Genomic DNA, 13,458 nt, shown 5'->3' with positions numbered 1-13,458 from the left:
TTAATTTCTGTTATGAACAGAAGGACTCTGTGTTTGGAAACAGTCCTGATCTAATCTAAGTTACAAAACACACATCTTTCTTGAATTTCATGGATCCATTGCAATTCTTTGTGTATTAATATTATTCATACATGTATTCACTATTTTTTGTGGATAATGCAATTATTGTAAAATTATAAGCAGGTGCAAATCCACATACAGGAATCATGCTTGAAGTAAAGATAACATCAAACCTGAATTGTTCCTGGTCTGATAGCTGTATATAACTATTCTAATGTGATTATACCCTGTTTATACCCTTTTGTGTCTATTAGTTCATGTAACAATAAAGGTCATTATGTGTCTGAGAATAGCTATAGACGACAGAAAAATATAACTCTTTTCTAATAGTAGCTATATTAAGAATAGCATCAAAGGAGCAATAATAAACAATTATCTATGTAACTTTAAAATTTCCAGTTCAATGGTTTAGGTATAATTGTATGTTGTAACTGCAATACATTTATCAAGTGTTGTGATTCATGAATTTAGCTACCCTGTTACAGCCTTACAGCTAAGCAATTATCTTCTATGTTCAGATAGTAAGAACAGTAGGGTTAGAGATATGAAAGCCTAGATAAATGGTGAATTTTCTGTACACCAAGATGTCATTTTAGTATTTCTTTTAACATACTTAGAGTAATAATGACAAACAATTATCATATGTTTTTACAATATGTCATTTACAGGTTATTCTGCAGGTTATTTACAATAGCCTGAAATACCCTGTTCATGAACCATTTTGTCTTCCCTGATGTTTGTAATAAACAGACACAATGAACATTTTAGAACAAGTTAGTGACAATAAAGACATGTTAGAGTAAATAATCTTAAAAATGTAATGAAATATACATTTTGCTTTTACATACTTAGTTAAGTAACTTCCAGTACAATTTAAAGATATCACAGTTCGGGTGAAATAATTATAAGCTGCTTTTATATTTTTGCATGATGTTTTAGACTGGTTTTGATTGTTATTTGATAGCTAATGCTTATCAATTACAATGACAAATAATGTAAATATGTACTTTACTTAGTTAAATAGTGACTCTATGCTGAGTGATTTGTTGAGTTTACTTTTCATAGAGTTTTAAATGAAATTAGGAGTTGATTTTCTATTTTTCTACTGATCTGATTTCATTTGATTTTGAATCATAAAATGTTGGCAATAATTCCAACAGTCCCTCCCATAATGAGGTGGCCAAGAAAATTGCCATTTGGTATCATGCACTTTGTAGTTAGAATTTCCATAGCATTTAAGTGCATAAGAATTAATAACCTTTTATATCAAATCCAATAGCTGTTACTGGAGCATTTGGAGTGCCTTGTCTCAAGACACGAAAGGTCACTGAGGATGACAGTGGTGAAACGGCAAGCACAGTCTCCTTCAGGAGTTTCCAGTGAAGTTGAAGTCCTCAAAGCTCTGAAATCACTATTTGAGCACCACAAGGCTTTGGATGAAAAGGTACAGTGTGGAAAGAATGTTATCAGATACTCCCTTTGACTTACTATACTGTGCTTTATAATGCTTATTGTGTGTTTCCTTCTTGGTATATGTCTTGTACTTGAAACATTTATACATGTTCAAAGAAGTCCTTAAGAATGTGTGACCAATAGTTACCTTGCAATTTGGGTCACTTTAGCTGTCTTTCGTAGTCAGTAATACTGACTTTTCAAAACAAGCAAATCTGTCCCTTACCAGAAAGACTTCTCCTATTTAGGAATTAAATGCCATGATGGAATTTATGTCTCTAATATGTTTTCAAGAAAGTTATTGATGAGAAAATGTAGACTTCTCAAACTTTAAAAGCACAAACTGAGGCAGAAAGAGACATTTCTAGGTACGTAAAAGAGCTTTCCTCTTAAAACTTTTTGGAAGGAAAACCTAAGTTTCAGAGATGTTTACAGCATTTACTACATAAGCACACCATTTTCTCTAAGATTAGTGTAGTATGAAATGAGTAGTAGATCCTTCATTATCAAAGTTAATGGAGAGCTTGCAGAATCGAGATTAAAAATCATTCATGATGTTAACTGCCTAGTCATATTATTAAAGGGAGTCTTTCCACTGTATTCTGTATGTGTTTTGTATTGGAAAGACTTTTGTGTGAATAAAACTTCATGTAATTCTGAGGTATCACCTTGCGTATTTCTTTATATGAATTACAAAATCTAATTCAAGTCTAGAAACAATATACTCAGAAAATGATGCATCTGAATTATGATTCATTTGAAGCATTTTGAAAAGCATTTTAAAAGCCTCAAAACTGCACATGCAGGGAGCATTGTTCACAAGCAAGGAACCTAGTTCCTTGTAGAGCCTGTCTTGGCTGACTTCTCTGGGCTCAGAACTGCATCTGAGTTGCTTCTCTGAGGAGGCTGAGTAAGCAGTGGAGTCCTCTTGTGCAGCACAGCATCTGGAACTGTTGACTGCATGGTTGAGTTCTGTTGTATAGAGCCAGTTTATTGGCCTCACAGTAATAAAATTAACTTTTTATTTAGAAATATTTGAAGAAGGTTGACAATATTTAAGGAACTATTATTTTAAAAACAGCTTTATGAAAAGAGTAGCTGTAGTCATATAGTAGCATTTATTCTTCACTGCTAGCTAAAGAGTGAAACATGGGTTATGAGTCATTCAGGGTTTAAGTGTCAGGTTCAGAATTAAATTAATTTAAGTAACTTATGCCAACTCCAAAATTATTTTGTATATTAGGTTATATATTAAAATTATTATGTTGGTCTCTTAAGGTATATGTTCTATTCAGTTACGTATTGTGAAAGCATATTTAAAGGAAATTTAGAAAAAGGAATATAGTGACTTCTAGCTGCTGTTAACAATTAGTTTTAATAAGTTTTGGGCCATCGTCAAGACTTACAAAATTCTGTATTATTAAGAAAAATCTTTAGAGGATTTATAAGGTTTGTGGTCTGAGCCTTGATTTTTATCCAACACTTTAGACGTTCATAAAACTATAAAGAGTTCTCCTGCTTTGTACTTTATGACACCATGTTGGAAATATATGAGGAATAATAAGAAATAAATTTTAAATATATTCTGATTATTCAGCAATTATTTATTTATTATATATATTTTTGTGAATGTTTAGGTTTTATTTTACTATGCAGTTTATTTTATGTATCAATTAGATTAGATACAGACTTAGACTGAAGCCAAATATAATATTTTGGCCTGTATTCCTAAATTATTATTTTTTTTAAGTTAATATAACAGATTTGAATCTGTATTCATTTAAAATTTTTGGACTGACACGGGTACACATTTTATGTATCTACTGTGTCTCTTCCCAGTGGTAATGATAATGGTCAGTGTAGAAAAATCAGATATCTGCAGTGATATTAACATGAGGTTTGTTACAATAGAAAAGTTGTTAAATTGATTGGCCAAAATGACTTCTTTCTATGTGTTATTCACCTGTGCTTTGAACCATTTTTCTTGTGAAATAATGAATCCGATTTTATTATAAAACATTCCAAGGTTATTCAAGGAAGCAGTTTAGTAAATGCTATTAGAATAACCTGTTATAAACCTAGTACACATTATTTTCAGGTACAAATCCTGTATAAAATTATGTGTTCATGTTATAGTAATTCTCACTAAAAGGAATAGAACACAAATGTTTTATATACCATACAGATACGCGATGTTAGAATGCTACCACATTACATTTATCGTTGCAATTAGTGGGATTTTTATTCAAAAATAATGGAAGTGAAAAAGACTGCAGACACCCAAATTGGCTAATAAACCTTTATGATTATAGTTCCAATGTTTCATTACCCTAACTGTAATTTCTTTTTCTACAACATCTAGTTGAAATTTCTATTGCTGAGTCTTGCACCTGCTGCCTCTTGCTCTATCACTGTGCATCTCCAAGAAGAAGCTGTCTTTTTCTTCACAGCTTTCTGTTAGCTAGCTGTTGACAGCAGTAAAGTCTCCCACGAACCTTCCTTTCTTAGGTTTGAAATGACCCAGCCTCTCTTCATACGCCATGTGCTCCAGCCCCTGACCAGCTTGGTGGGCTTCCAGTAAACTCACTCCAGTCCGTCAGTGTCTTTCTTGTACTGTAAAGCCCCAAACTAGACAAAGTATTCCAGCTGCAGTATCTAAAGTCCTGAGTAGAGAGATATAAACAAAACCCTTGACCCACTGACTTAACTTTTGGTGAAGTAATCCCAGGTGCTTCCGGCCTTTTTCACAAGGACATAGTCGTTCATCTTGCTGTTCACCACAATACATAAATCTTTTCTTCTAAACTGCTTTCTCCACCCCAAACCTGTTACGTTTCTTGAGATTCTTCCATCCATAGTAATTGGATGACAGTTGGACTTTGTCATTGATCACCAATTTCTGAGCCTTGCAGTCCTGCCAATTTTCCATCTACTGTATAACTCACTTATACAATTCATATCTCAGCTTTTTCTCTAGTGGGGTAAATTGAAGATCTTGCAAAAAGTCTTAAAACATTCACTGTTCTCCCCTTATCCATGGAGCCAGGCATCTCATCACACAAAAAGTAGTAAGGCTGGCCAGGTGACATTTCTCTTTTACAAAGTCATGCTGGCTCTTCCCAACCACTGTCTCATCTTTTATGTGCCTGGAAATGGCTTCTAGGATTATTTGTTCCATAAATATCACAACACTGATCAGTTTGTGTTTTCCAGGATCTTCCCAGGATAGTTGTTTCCTTTTGTGGTGATGGACATGATTTGTTCTTTTTCCACCCACTGGGAACCTTCTCTAACTGCCATGACTTTCAAAGATATTAAAAGCCTCATTATGACAATGAATTAATCAAGTCTGTCAGCACCTTTGCATGCAGCCAGTCTAGCCCCTTTGACTCAAGTATGCCCGATTCACTAAAGTGTCCTGTCTTCTTGTATTGTGGGTTATGCTTTGCTCCCACAGATTTGTTGCTGTGCTTAGGGAGGTCAGTTGGCAGACCTTACTAATAAATAGTGAGGGGAAAAAAAATACAGAATATATTGATGTCACGGGAAATAAAAACTGCCTCATCAGAAAATGTACCCAAAAAGGAAGTAGGTTAAGGATAAAGGGTAAAGAAAACTGACAGAATTGCATTGAAAACCAATAACTTAACCATCACAACCTTGAAAAAGCATAGTAAGATATTTTCAGTAAATCTTTACAAAAAAAATTCAGAAGGTGTTTACATTCTTCCTAAACACAAATTTGCTGTTTTATCTTCACTTCCTACACAAAAACATCTTGAGGTGTTGTAACAAGCTTTGTCACAAAACTCGACTAGTGGTGCAAGGATTGCTATGTACACAGTACAACTATAAAAACACAATCATTACTATAATAAAACGCAATGAAAAATATAAAACAGACTCTAAGATGGAAAATAAAACATATCAATTTAGGATTCATCTTTCCAGGGAGGCCTGTTTAAGGAGAACCAGGAATTGAACTTATCTCAGAATGCTTATTGGTTCTCTCGATATTACAGGAAGTCTAGGCTTTATCTTTAGCTTTAATCCAAAAGACAGACCAGTAAAGAGCAACCATGGCCATGATAGCATTACTCAGAGAGAGCATGAGTATCTTTAACAGTTATTTCACCGTCAGCTCCTTCAGCATCTCTTCATTCCCTATCGAATGAAGGCTTTTCATGAACTTCCCAATAGCAGAGAGCCAGTCCTGTTTGGTTAAGCCCGATAGATAAATCCTGGAGAGCAGAAGGCAGTAAGAGTATGCTGTTATTCTTACCCTATTATCCAATGCCAAAGTCATAGTTGTAGTTCACTTTGTGCAAATTTTCATTTTAGGGCATGGAGATAATGATAACATTCCTTTAGTTTTGACTATTTACTGTTTTATATTTTTTACAGTCTATTTACTGTGTTATATGTATCTCAAAAAATTCATTGTGTCTTCTTGGCCAAGTGAATTGTCACAGCAAATGAAATTCATACTACACTAAATGTATTTCTCTATAGGAATTTAATTTGACAGAAACTGTATGTTATTTTCAAGCATCTTTATATGTCTAATTATACTAAATTTCTTAGACTGAAAACTAACATAGGCAGTTTTGCTACCAATTCTAGATTTTCTTCATATTTAGAGTTGTCACACATCCTGTCAGCAAAAAGACATGGAAAGGGTCACAGTGTAGCTGGTCTATTTAATGACATATTTTATATAATTTTTCATTCCAAAGGAATCTAGACTTTTTTTTTTTACAGTAACATTATGTTCAGTGATTGTGTTTTTTTTTTCTAAGTATAAAGTTAGTTTATATGCTGCAAACAACGGGTATTGATAAAAAAAATAAAAAGGACAAGTTTTAAACAGAGGTTAGGACTGGTTAGGACAGGGACCAGTGTGAAATTCTAGCATCACATTTTTAATAGGCTTTTCCACTGCATAAGTCACTTGAAATTTACAGCAGTATTCAAAGGGAAGATGATCTGTATAGATATACCAGTTCAGTTAATCACCGTTGACCTGCTTAAATGCTTCAGGTCTCAAAGGCTTCTCTTACTGCTGTTAAGTAGATGATATCTTTCTTTGTTTCATGCAACAAAAATATATAAATAATGTAAAACAACACTATGGGGTATACATGCATATATGGAACAGTTTATAACACAGCAGATGAAGAAGAGATTTGCTAGACATCATTAGTATGGAATAGAAAATACAAGCTTACATTAACTTCATGGTTAGACTAGTCATTGTACTTGAGTAGGTCAGGAAGTACATATTACTTATATGTAGTTCAGGAAGAACAAAAACTAGAAAAAAATGTTATTTATTCATACTGTTATATAGCTTAGTTTCCTCCTAATATCTGTCTGAACATTTTGTTTTCTGCATATTTTTTTTCTATTTTGATTTAGAGTTTTGGTTCAACTTTTAAAATGTACATTTGGAAAGAAGAAACATAAGGAACTTCTTCTTCAAGCTCATTTTTATTTGATTTGTTAAGACAAAATGTCCAATTGATCTTCACAGAGAAACGAAACTACCAGATCTTACTGTCTTAGCTAAGATTCAAAAAAAAAAACCACTAGTTCTCTTAAGATTAATTCATGGCAGAAAAGTATACCTGTCTACTGTTGAAAACAAAAACAACCTATTCACGTCAACATTACCACTATCTTTTTATTCATTAGCAAGTAGCTAAGAGAGCTTTTATTCACTAGAGTGTTCATGAACAAAAGTGATTCAATTCTAGCATGGGCAAGTGTTTTTAAAAGCTCTTTGTGGGCTGCAGATCTGGAGAGAAAGAAGAAAGAATTTGACAGCTAGGAAAAAAGTGGGAAGCAGTTGCTAGGAGACAGAGAAAGATGGGTGATATTTTGCACCGACAGTGGTGCTAACATAACCTTGACTATGTTAGATTTCAAGATAACATGGCTGAATTTAAAAGCCAGTGGAGTACCCGGTCATCTGAGCCCACATTGGGTTCACCCAGTGACAAAGAGAGAGCAAGCCTTTTCTTTTCTATTTGTGGCACCATAATGGGAATCTGGCCTTTAAGAGTGCATATTGTACTGTTTTCCAATAGATCAGATGACATCTGATTAGTCTTACTTTGTGAAGTCCCGTTTAGTAAAACCTTAGCTAGTTCCCAAGAAAATAGGAATACATTTTGTATGAAATTTAGGTAATACATTATTTTTGAAGTGATAAACTCAAGCACAGTAATGCTTACTTATATGAACAACATTTACTCAATTACTGTTTTTAAGCTACAGATAAAACGATGTCAAATTCTATTAATTCATCCAAAAAAAGTATCAGATAAACATACTTTGCAGTCATTCCCACTCCTTTGCCTCTCAGAAGCAAGTGACCCAGAAAAACAGATTTTAATGCATCTATGACAAATTGGGATGGTTCTGTTTGTTTTCTTTAACACAAATTTGAAGAGGTAATCCAATACAAAAATCGGTGTAATACATATTTATATGGCTTTCAGAGACTTTTGCTGATGTCCCTTATTTAGGTTCAAAGTTTATTATATATGAACTTAAAAAGTTCAAGAAAACACTAACACAATCACAAACTGGTAAATACTACTCAAAGTATTTTTCACAATATATGTGTATTGAATACATTGGTATGACCTTTGCAACCTGTGCTCTTTTCTGGAATGTGAATGACCAAACCTTAAATCTTTATTCAGCTTTTGTGTTCTCCAAGTGAAATCAGTTGAAGACTAAGAAGTAAATTTGAATTAAGAAATAAAGTAACAATTTCTGGGCAGTAAAGTAGAGCAGATTTCTCCTTCAAATCAGAACACTGATACAGCTTTTATTATTATTATTTTCTTTCTTTCTTTCTCTTTTTTTTTTCTTTTTCACTGGCATAATGGAAGATTGGCTTTAATAACTGCTAAGTATGTGGTTGAACACAAAAAATTAGTTGCAACATTTCCAATGTCACCATGGCAAATGTGAGTCTAAATTAGTTGTTCATTGCTCAGATGAAAAGAAAAAAGAAGACTTCTGTGCCAAGACAGAATTTGCTTTCATATCCTTTATAAAATCTTATAATCAGAGAAAAAATAAAAGCCATCAGACTGCAATTTTGGTTAGGCCATTATAAAAAAGACAGCACATTAACTGTGTACATGCAAAGGAGGAATATGAAGGGAAAGGAAGGCAAGGCAATACAAGACAAGGCAATTTCCATCTGTAGCTCTGTTTCACGCTGATACTGTTCCATGTTGTTACTGACAAAAGGACAAGAAAGCAAAGCTTGGATTTGAACATAATAGGTTGATATTCAAAATAATGACATTAATTCTCTACCTGTTTTTTTTCTGAATTGTTATGTAAAAAATGTGTCTCCTACTTTGTCTTTAAAACAGCTGCCTATTATTTCCAGGTAGAGTTGTTTTTCAGGCTGTAAAATGTCTGTATAAAACCCCGCTATGATTCAGTTCTACAGAGCCACAGTGTAAATAAAAAGGTTTTTGTGTGATTCCAGCTTGTTATGGCACTCTGACCTCCTCAGTGATGTGGCCGAGTTGGTTTGCAAATTCTAACAATACTCTAAAAGAATGCAAGTGTTAGACTTTTAAAATCATGCATTCTTATCTATAAATGAGAATTTATAAATCAGCTCACTTGGGCTTGAATATATACAGTTTCAGGAAACTTTAGGAAAAATTAAATTGCTAACTCATTGCATTTAATTTCAGCTAGTAGCAATTACCATCTTGTGAAATTTTCCTCAATCATTTTGTCCCTCAGCAGCACTTACAGCCAAGAGGACTGAAGCCAGAAAGAAGACTCATTTCTCTATGTATTTTTTACATGTGGGCTGAGATTTCCATTAAGAAATTATATTCTACCAGCTCCCACTGTTTTCAAAGAGGTTCAAATCAGACTTCTCGAGACAGGACTACACCCCTCACTGGTAGGACACAGACTACATATACATTTGTGTAGAGCTAGTGAAAGACAGAAATGGTTCTGGGAAGAGAAGAAGGATACAGAAAGAGGTTTTAGGATCTGCTGAGGAATTGGGGGAAACTCTGGGAAGATAGAGAGCATGGGAGGAAAAGAGAGAGAGGAAGATCATCAGAGGGCTGGAGCATCTCCTCTATGAAGACAGGCTGAGAGAGATGGGGTTGCTGAGCCTTGAGAATCATAGCATCATAGAATCATTTAGGCTGGAAAAGACCTCTAAGATCATCAAGTCCAACCGTTAACCTAGCACTGCCAAGTCTACTACTAAACCATATCCCTAAGTGTCACATCTACAGGTCACCTTCAGGGATAGTGACTCAACTGCTTTCCTAGGCAGCCTGGTCTAATGCCTCACAACCCGTCCAGTGAAAAAATGTTTCCTAATATCCAACCTAAACCTCCCCTGTTGCAACAAAAAAGAGGGCTCCAGGAAAACCTTATAGCAGCCTTCCAGTAAAGGAAAGATGGAAGGACTCTTTGTCAATGAGTGTGCTGATAGGACAAGGGGTAATGGGTTTAAGCTAAAAGAGGGTAGGCTTAACATTAGATATACAGAAGAAACTCTTTACCATGTGGGTGGTGAGGCACTGGAATAGTTTGCCCAGAGAAGCTGTGGATGCCCTATCCCTGGAAGTGTTCAAGACCAGGTTAAATGAGGCTTTGATCAACCTGATCTAGTGGGAGGTATCCTTGCCCTTAGCAGGGGGGTTGGAACTAGGTGGTCTTTAAAGGTCCCTTCTAACCCAAGCCATTCTCTGATTCTATATTAGTTCCAGGTGGTGGAGTCATACTGCCTTACTGCCTTGACCGTTTTTCCATCTGGTTAGGGAAACAGGTCATCAAGCTGCTCTTGGAAGGTGGGAGAACTGTAGAAATAATTCTGGTTTTTGAGCAGAGATAAGAATTAAAAATTTAATTTAAAATTTAATTTTAAAAAATTTTAATTTAATATTTAATTTAATTTTTTAATTTAAAAAAAATAAACAAGCAAGCAAAATTTAAAGTAAAACAATGAAGCAAGAACACTTTTTCAGCTATTTAAACAATAACAGATTTTCAACTATAGTCAGAATGCGTTATGGTTTTGGTGTGAAGTATTTCTATGAAAGATATAATTGCATGGAAATTATGAAGAAATTCATCTGCCTCACAGATGAAAGGCATCCTGAACTGCCACTTCAGGATGACTTAAACTTCATTTGGTTAGTTGAATAACAGACACAGTCAGTTACTGCAGCTCAGCTGTTGATTACATATTCAAACTCTACATGAAATGCCCATTTAAGCTACAACATGTATCTTGAAGATCATTAAAAAACTTACTTTTTTTTTCTTTTTCTGATAGCGCTAAAGGAATAGAGTTCTTTTTAATCTTGGGGGCATCTTAATATTCTTATATCTTAAGCCTCTTCAGCTCACTTTTCTTTTGTTTCTTTGAGCATCTGTCAGTCATGTCTTCTATAGTCTTAAGGCTAACAGCCTAGTTTAGTATATAATAAAACTATAGTTACCTGAGAGTTTTCATATAATTTATTTGTCTACATAATTTTGCATAAATAAAGTTGAAGTTTGTAAGGAAAACCAAAAACCTCAAAGTACTGCATAAGCAACTATTTTTGCATTTGTCAGAAAGGCTGAATAGTTTTATTTTTTGTGTTTGTTTCCTGAATGTGTATTTGATGAGATTTTAATAGTTTTAAAATTGAGATTTAACAAAAATACTGTACATTCTATGTTGCAGGTTTGCTAACAAATACTTCTAAAAAGTATTATAAAAAATATTTATATTTTTTATAAAAGTATTATAAAAAATACTTTTCATCTACTGAAATGTAAACTTTTCTTGTGATTTAGTGAGTCTTCTAGCAATATTTGGCTTTCACTATCAGTAGTAAAGGAAAATAAAGCATGCAAAGAAAGAAAATGGCATTTATTAGACTAGAAGTTATCACAGGAAAAATTATGAAAGTTTTTTTTCAGGGGTCAAGGGCCTGGAAACAATTGTACATACATGAAAATGTACAGTGTTTCATTGTACCCGAATGATTAATTTTTGTTTTGCTTTGTTTTGCAGCTGAGTCTACTGATCTAATAGAACATATTAGCTTTCTCTACAAACACCACTAACAGTCTTAAATGTCCTTAGATCATAAACTGGAACTAACACAGTGCAGTGGGAATGGGAGTTGAAATATATGCTGAATATATGCTATATTTTGGCAAGTCATTTAAGGTGAGGTGCCTAATGAAGTTGTGCAATTTAGGAGAAGAGTTGCCATAAGATCCCAGACAGAAGAGGGAAAGTCACCAACACACAGCACTGAAGCTCACTTTAGGTCAGCTCTGCCTTTTGATCATATTGGGAGCCTGGTGCCCACACTGCTAGCTTAGGTTATGTGTGGTTACATGAGCTGATGCTGAGCCAGGGTGCTCAAACAACAGTAATGTCTTCAGAGGTATCGAATTATTATTGTTGTTGCTGCTGTTAGTTATTATTATTAATGGTGTGAATCATAGACATACAACAGGAACATCTCTGAAGCTTGTAGAAGCACAACACACACTTCTGCTTTTGAAAGTGTAACTTGCTTATGATTTTTTTTTAAACCCAAACAAACTGCAAAATGATATGAATAATCTTTAATGTGTGCGTCTGAAGGCAATGCTGCAAGTTATTTTTCAATGAATTCATTGCATTCAATTAATATGAGCAGATTATCTACCGTGGAGAGGGCTTAACACATTTGCCAAAGTTTTTTTCCTTACTCTTTGTAAAAGATGCTTGTGAATAACATTTTATTTTTATGCATAATATGGTCTTAGAATATTTGCAATTGCTGTGTATTCCGTCAGATTATAGGCAAACTGTGGAACAGCAGTACGGTATTTAAAGTTTGACACCTAGTTTTGTGGGTTAGTCTTTCTATAGTTAAGTTTCAACATTTTACTACAGAGTATGTCTTATGAAAGGATGCAACACACATACCTACAGACTAGCAGGGCATACTGTAGTGCATATGGCAGATTATATTAACTTTAAAGACTGATAGAGATTACGTTACTGCACATATTTTGATTTTTCTTCTAGGTAAGGGAGCGACTGAGGGTTTCTTTAGAAAGAGTCTCTGCACTGGAAGAAGAACTAGCTGCTGCTAACCAGGAGGTAACATAAACACTTTCTCCCCTTTTGAGGTTCTATTTCTGTAATATTCTGTCCTGTGTATTCCAGTCTCATTTCTTAAGCCTCTCAGGAAAAAAAAAAAAAAAAAAAAAAAAGATAAATTACATTCTGAATAAACTACTCAGCAAGGCTTGTTTAAGGTGCTTATCAGATTAATACAACCTTTTGTTCCCTAATTTATTCTGTTCTTCTGTTGTGAGCAAACCACAACTCAGGAACTAGTGACAGGCTCTCAAATTTTTTATTCGACATGAAAAAAGAGTGAAACAACTAATCTGTCAGATACTATAAGAAATTGAATTTCTATTATACTATAAAATTAAGTAAAACACATATATGTACACATGATGAAATAACTTTATGGTTGATGTCAAAATTTAGGTTTGTCTGCCCTTTTAAGTGCAGTATTTCACAGTGAACTGTGGTGCCATATTACTTCTGTGAATTTAGACAAGAGATTTTTCACCTGTAAGTTAACTTGCAGATTGTTACCATAATCTTTTGTTTGAAAGGGTGAACAACAACACTTAATTGCATTATACATGCAAGCACACACATATATAGAAAGGAATTCTAAACCCTAAAGAGACAATGCTAAGGTCTGACAATATACATAATGGAGTTGGCTAGTCACTTTGCTATCCCCATCATATTCTGAATCTCCACCTGACAGGTGCCTTTCACAGTGTTTAATGTAAGTTAGACAAACAAGAGAATTGGATGAAAGCTATTTTGGGTTATGTCCATTTACTGGTGTCCTTTTA

General features: G+C 34.1%; 1 protein-coding gene across 5 annotated transcripts in view; it reads left to right on the top strand.

Moving 5' to 3' along the window:
* The window catches only part of PPFIA2 (PTPRF interacting protein alpha 2), a gene marked incomplete at both ends in the record, with an annotated part of 310,363 nt that overhangs the window by 200,242 nt on the left and 96,663 nt on the right, over positions 1 to 13,458 (top strand). For 4 of the 5 annotated variants that reach the window (XM_084305872.1, XM_084305871.1, XM_084305870.1 and 1 more), the window contains 2 exons: positions 1,340 to 1,504; positions 12,602 to 12,676. In XM_084305872.1, the coding sequence (XP_084161998.1) occupies positions 1,340 to 1,504; positions 12,602 to 12,676 (240 nt within the window). The remainder of the gene's footprint in view (positions 1 to 1,339; positions 1,505 to 12,601; positions 12,677 to 13,458) is intronic. The other variant, XM_084305873.1, reaches the window with a different exon arrangement.

This window comes from Netta rufina (genome assembly GCF_964035555.1).
Source record: "Netta rufina genome assembly, chromosome: 1".
Classification (NCBI taxonomy): Eukaryota; Metazoa; Chordata; class Aves; order Anseriformes; family Anatidae; genus Netta; species Netta rufina.
This window is presented reverse-complemented; position numbering and strand designations above follow the sequence as displayed.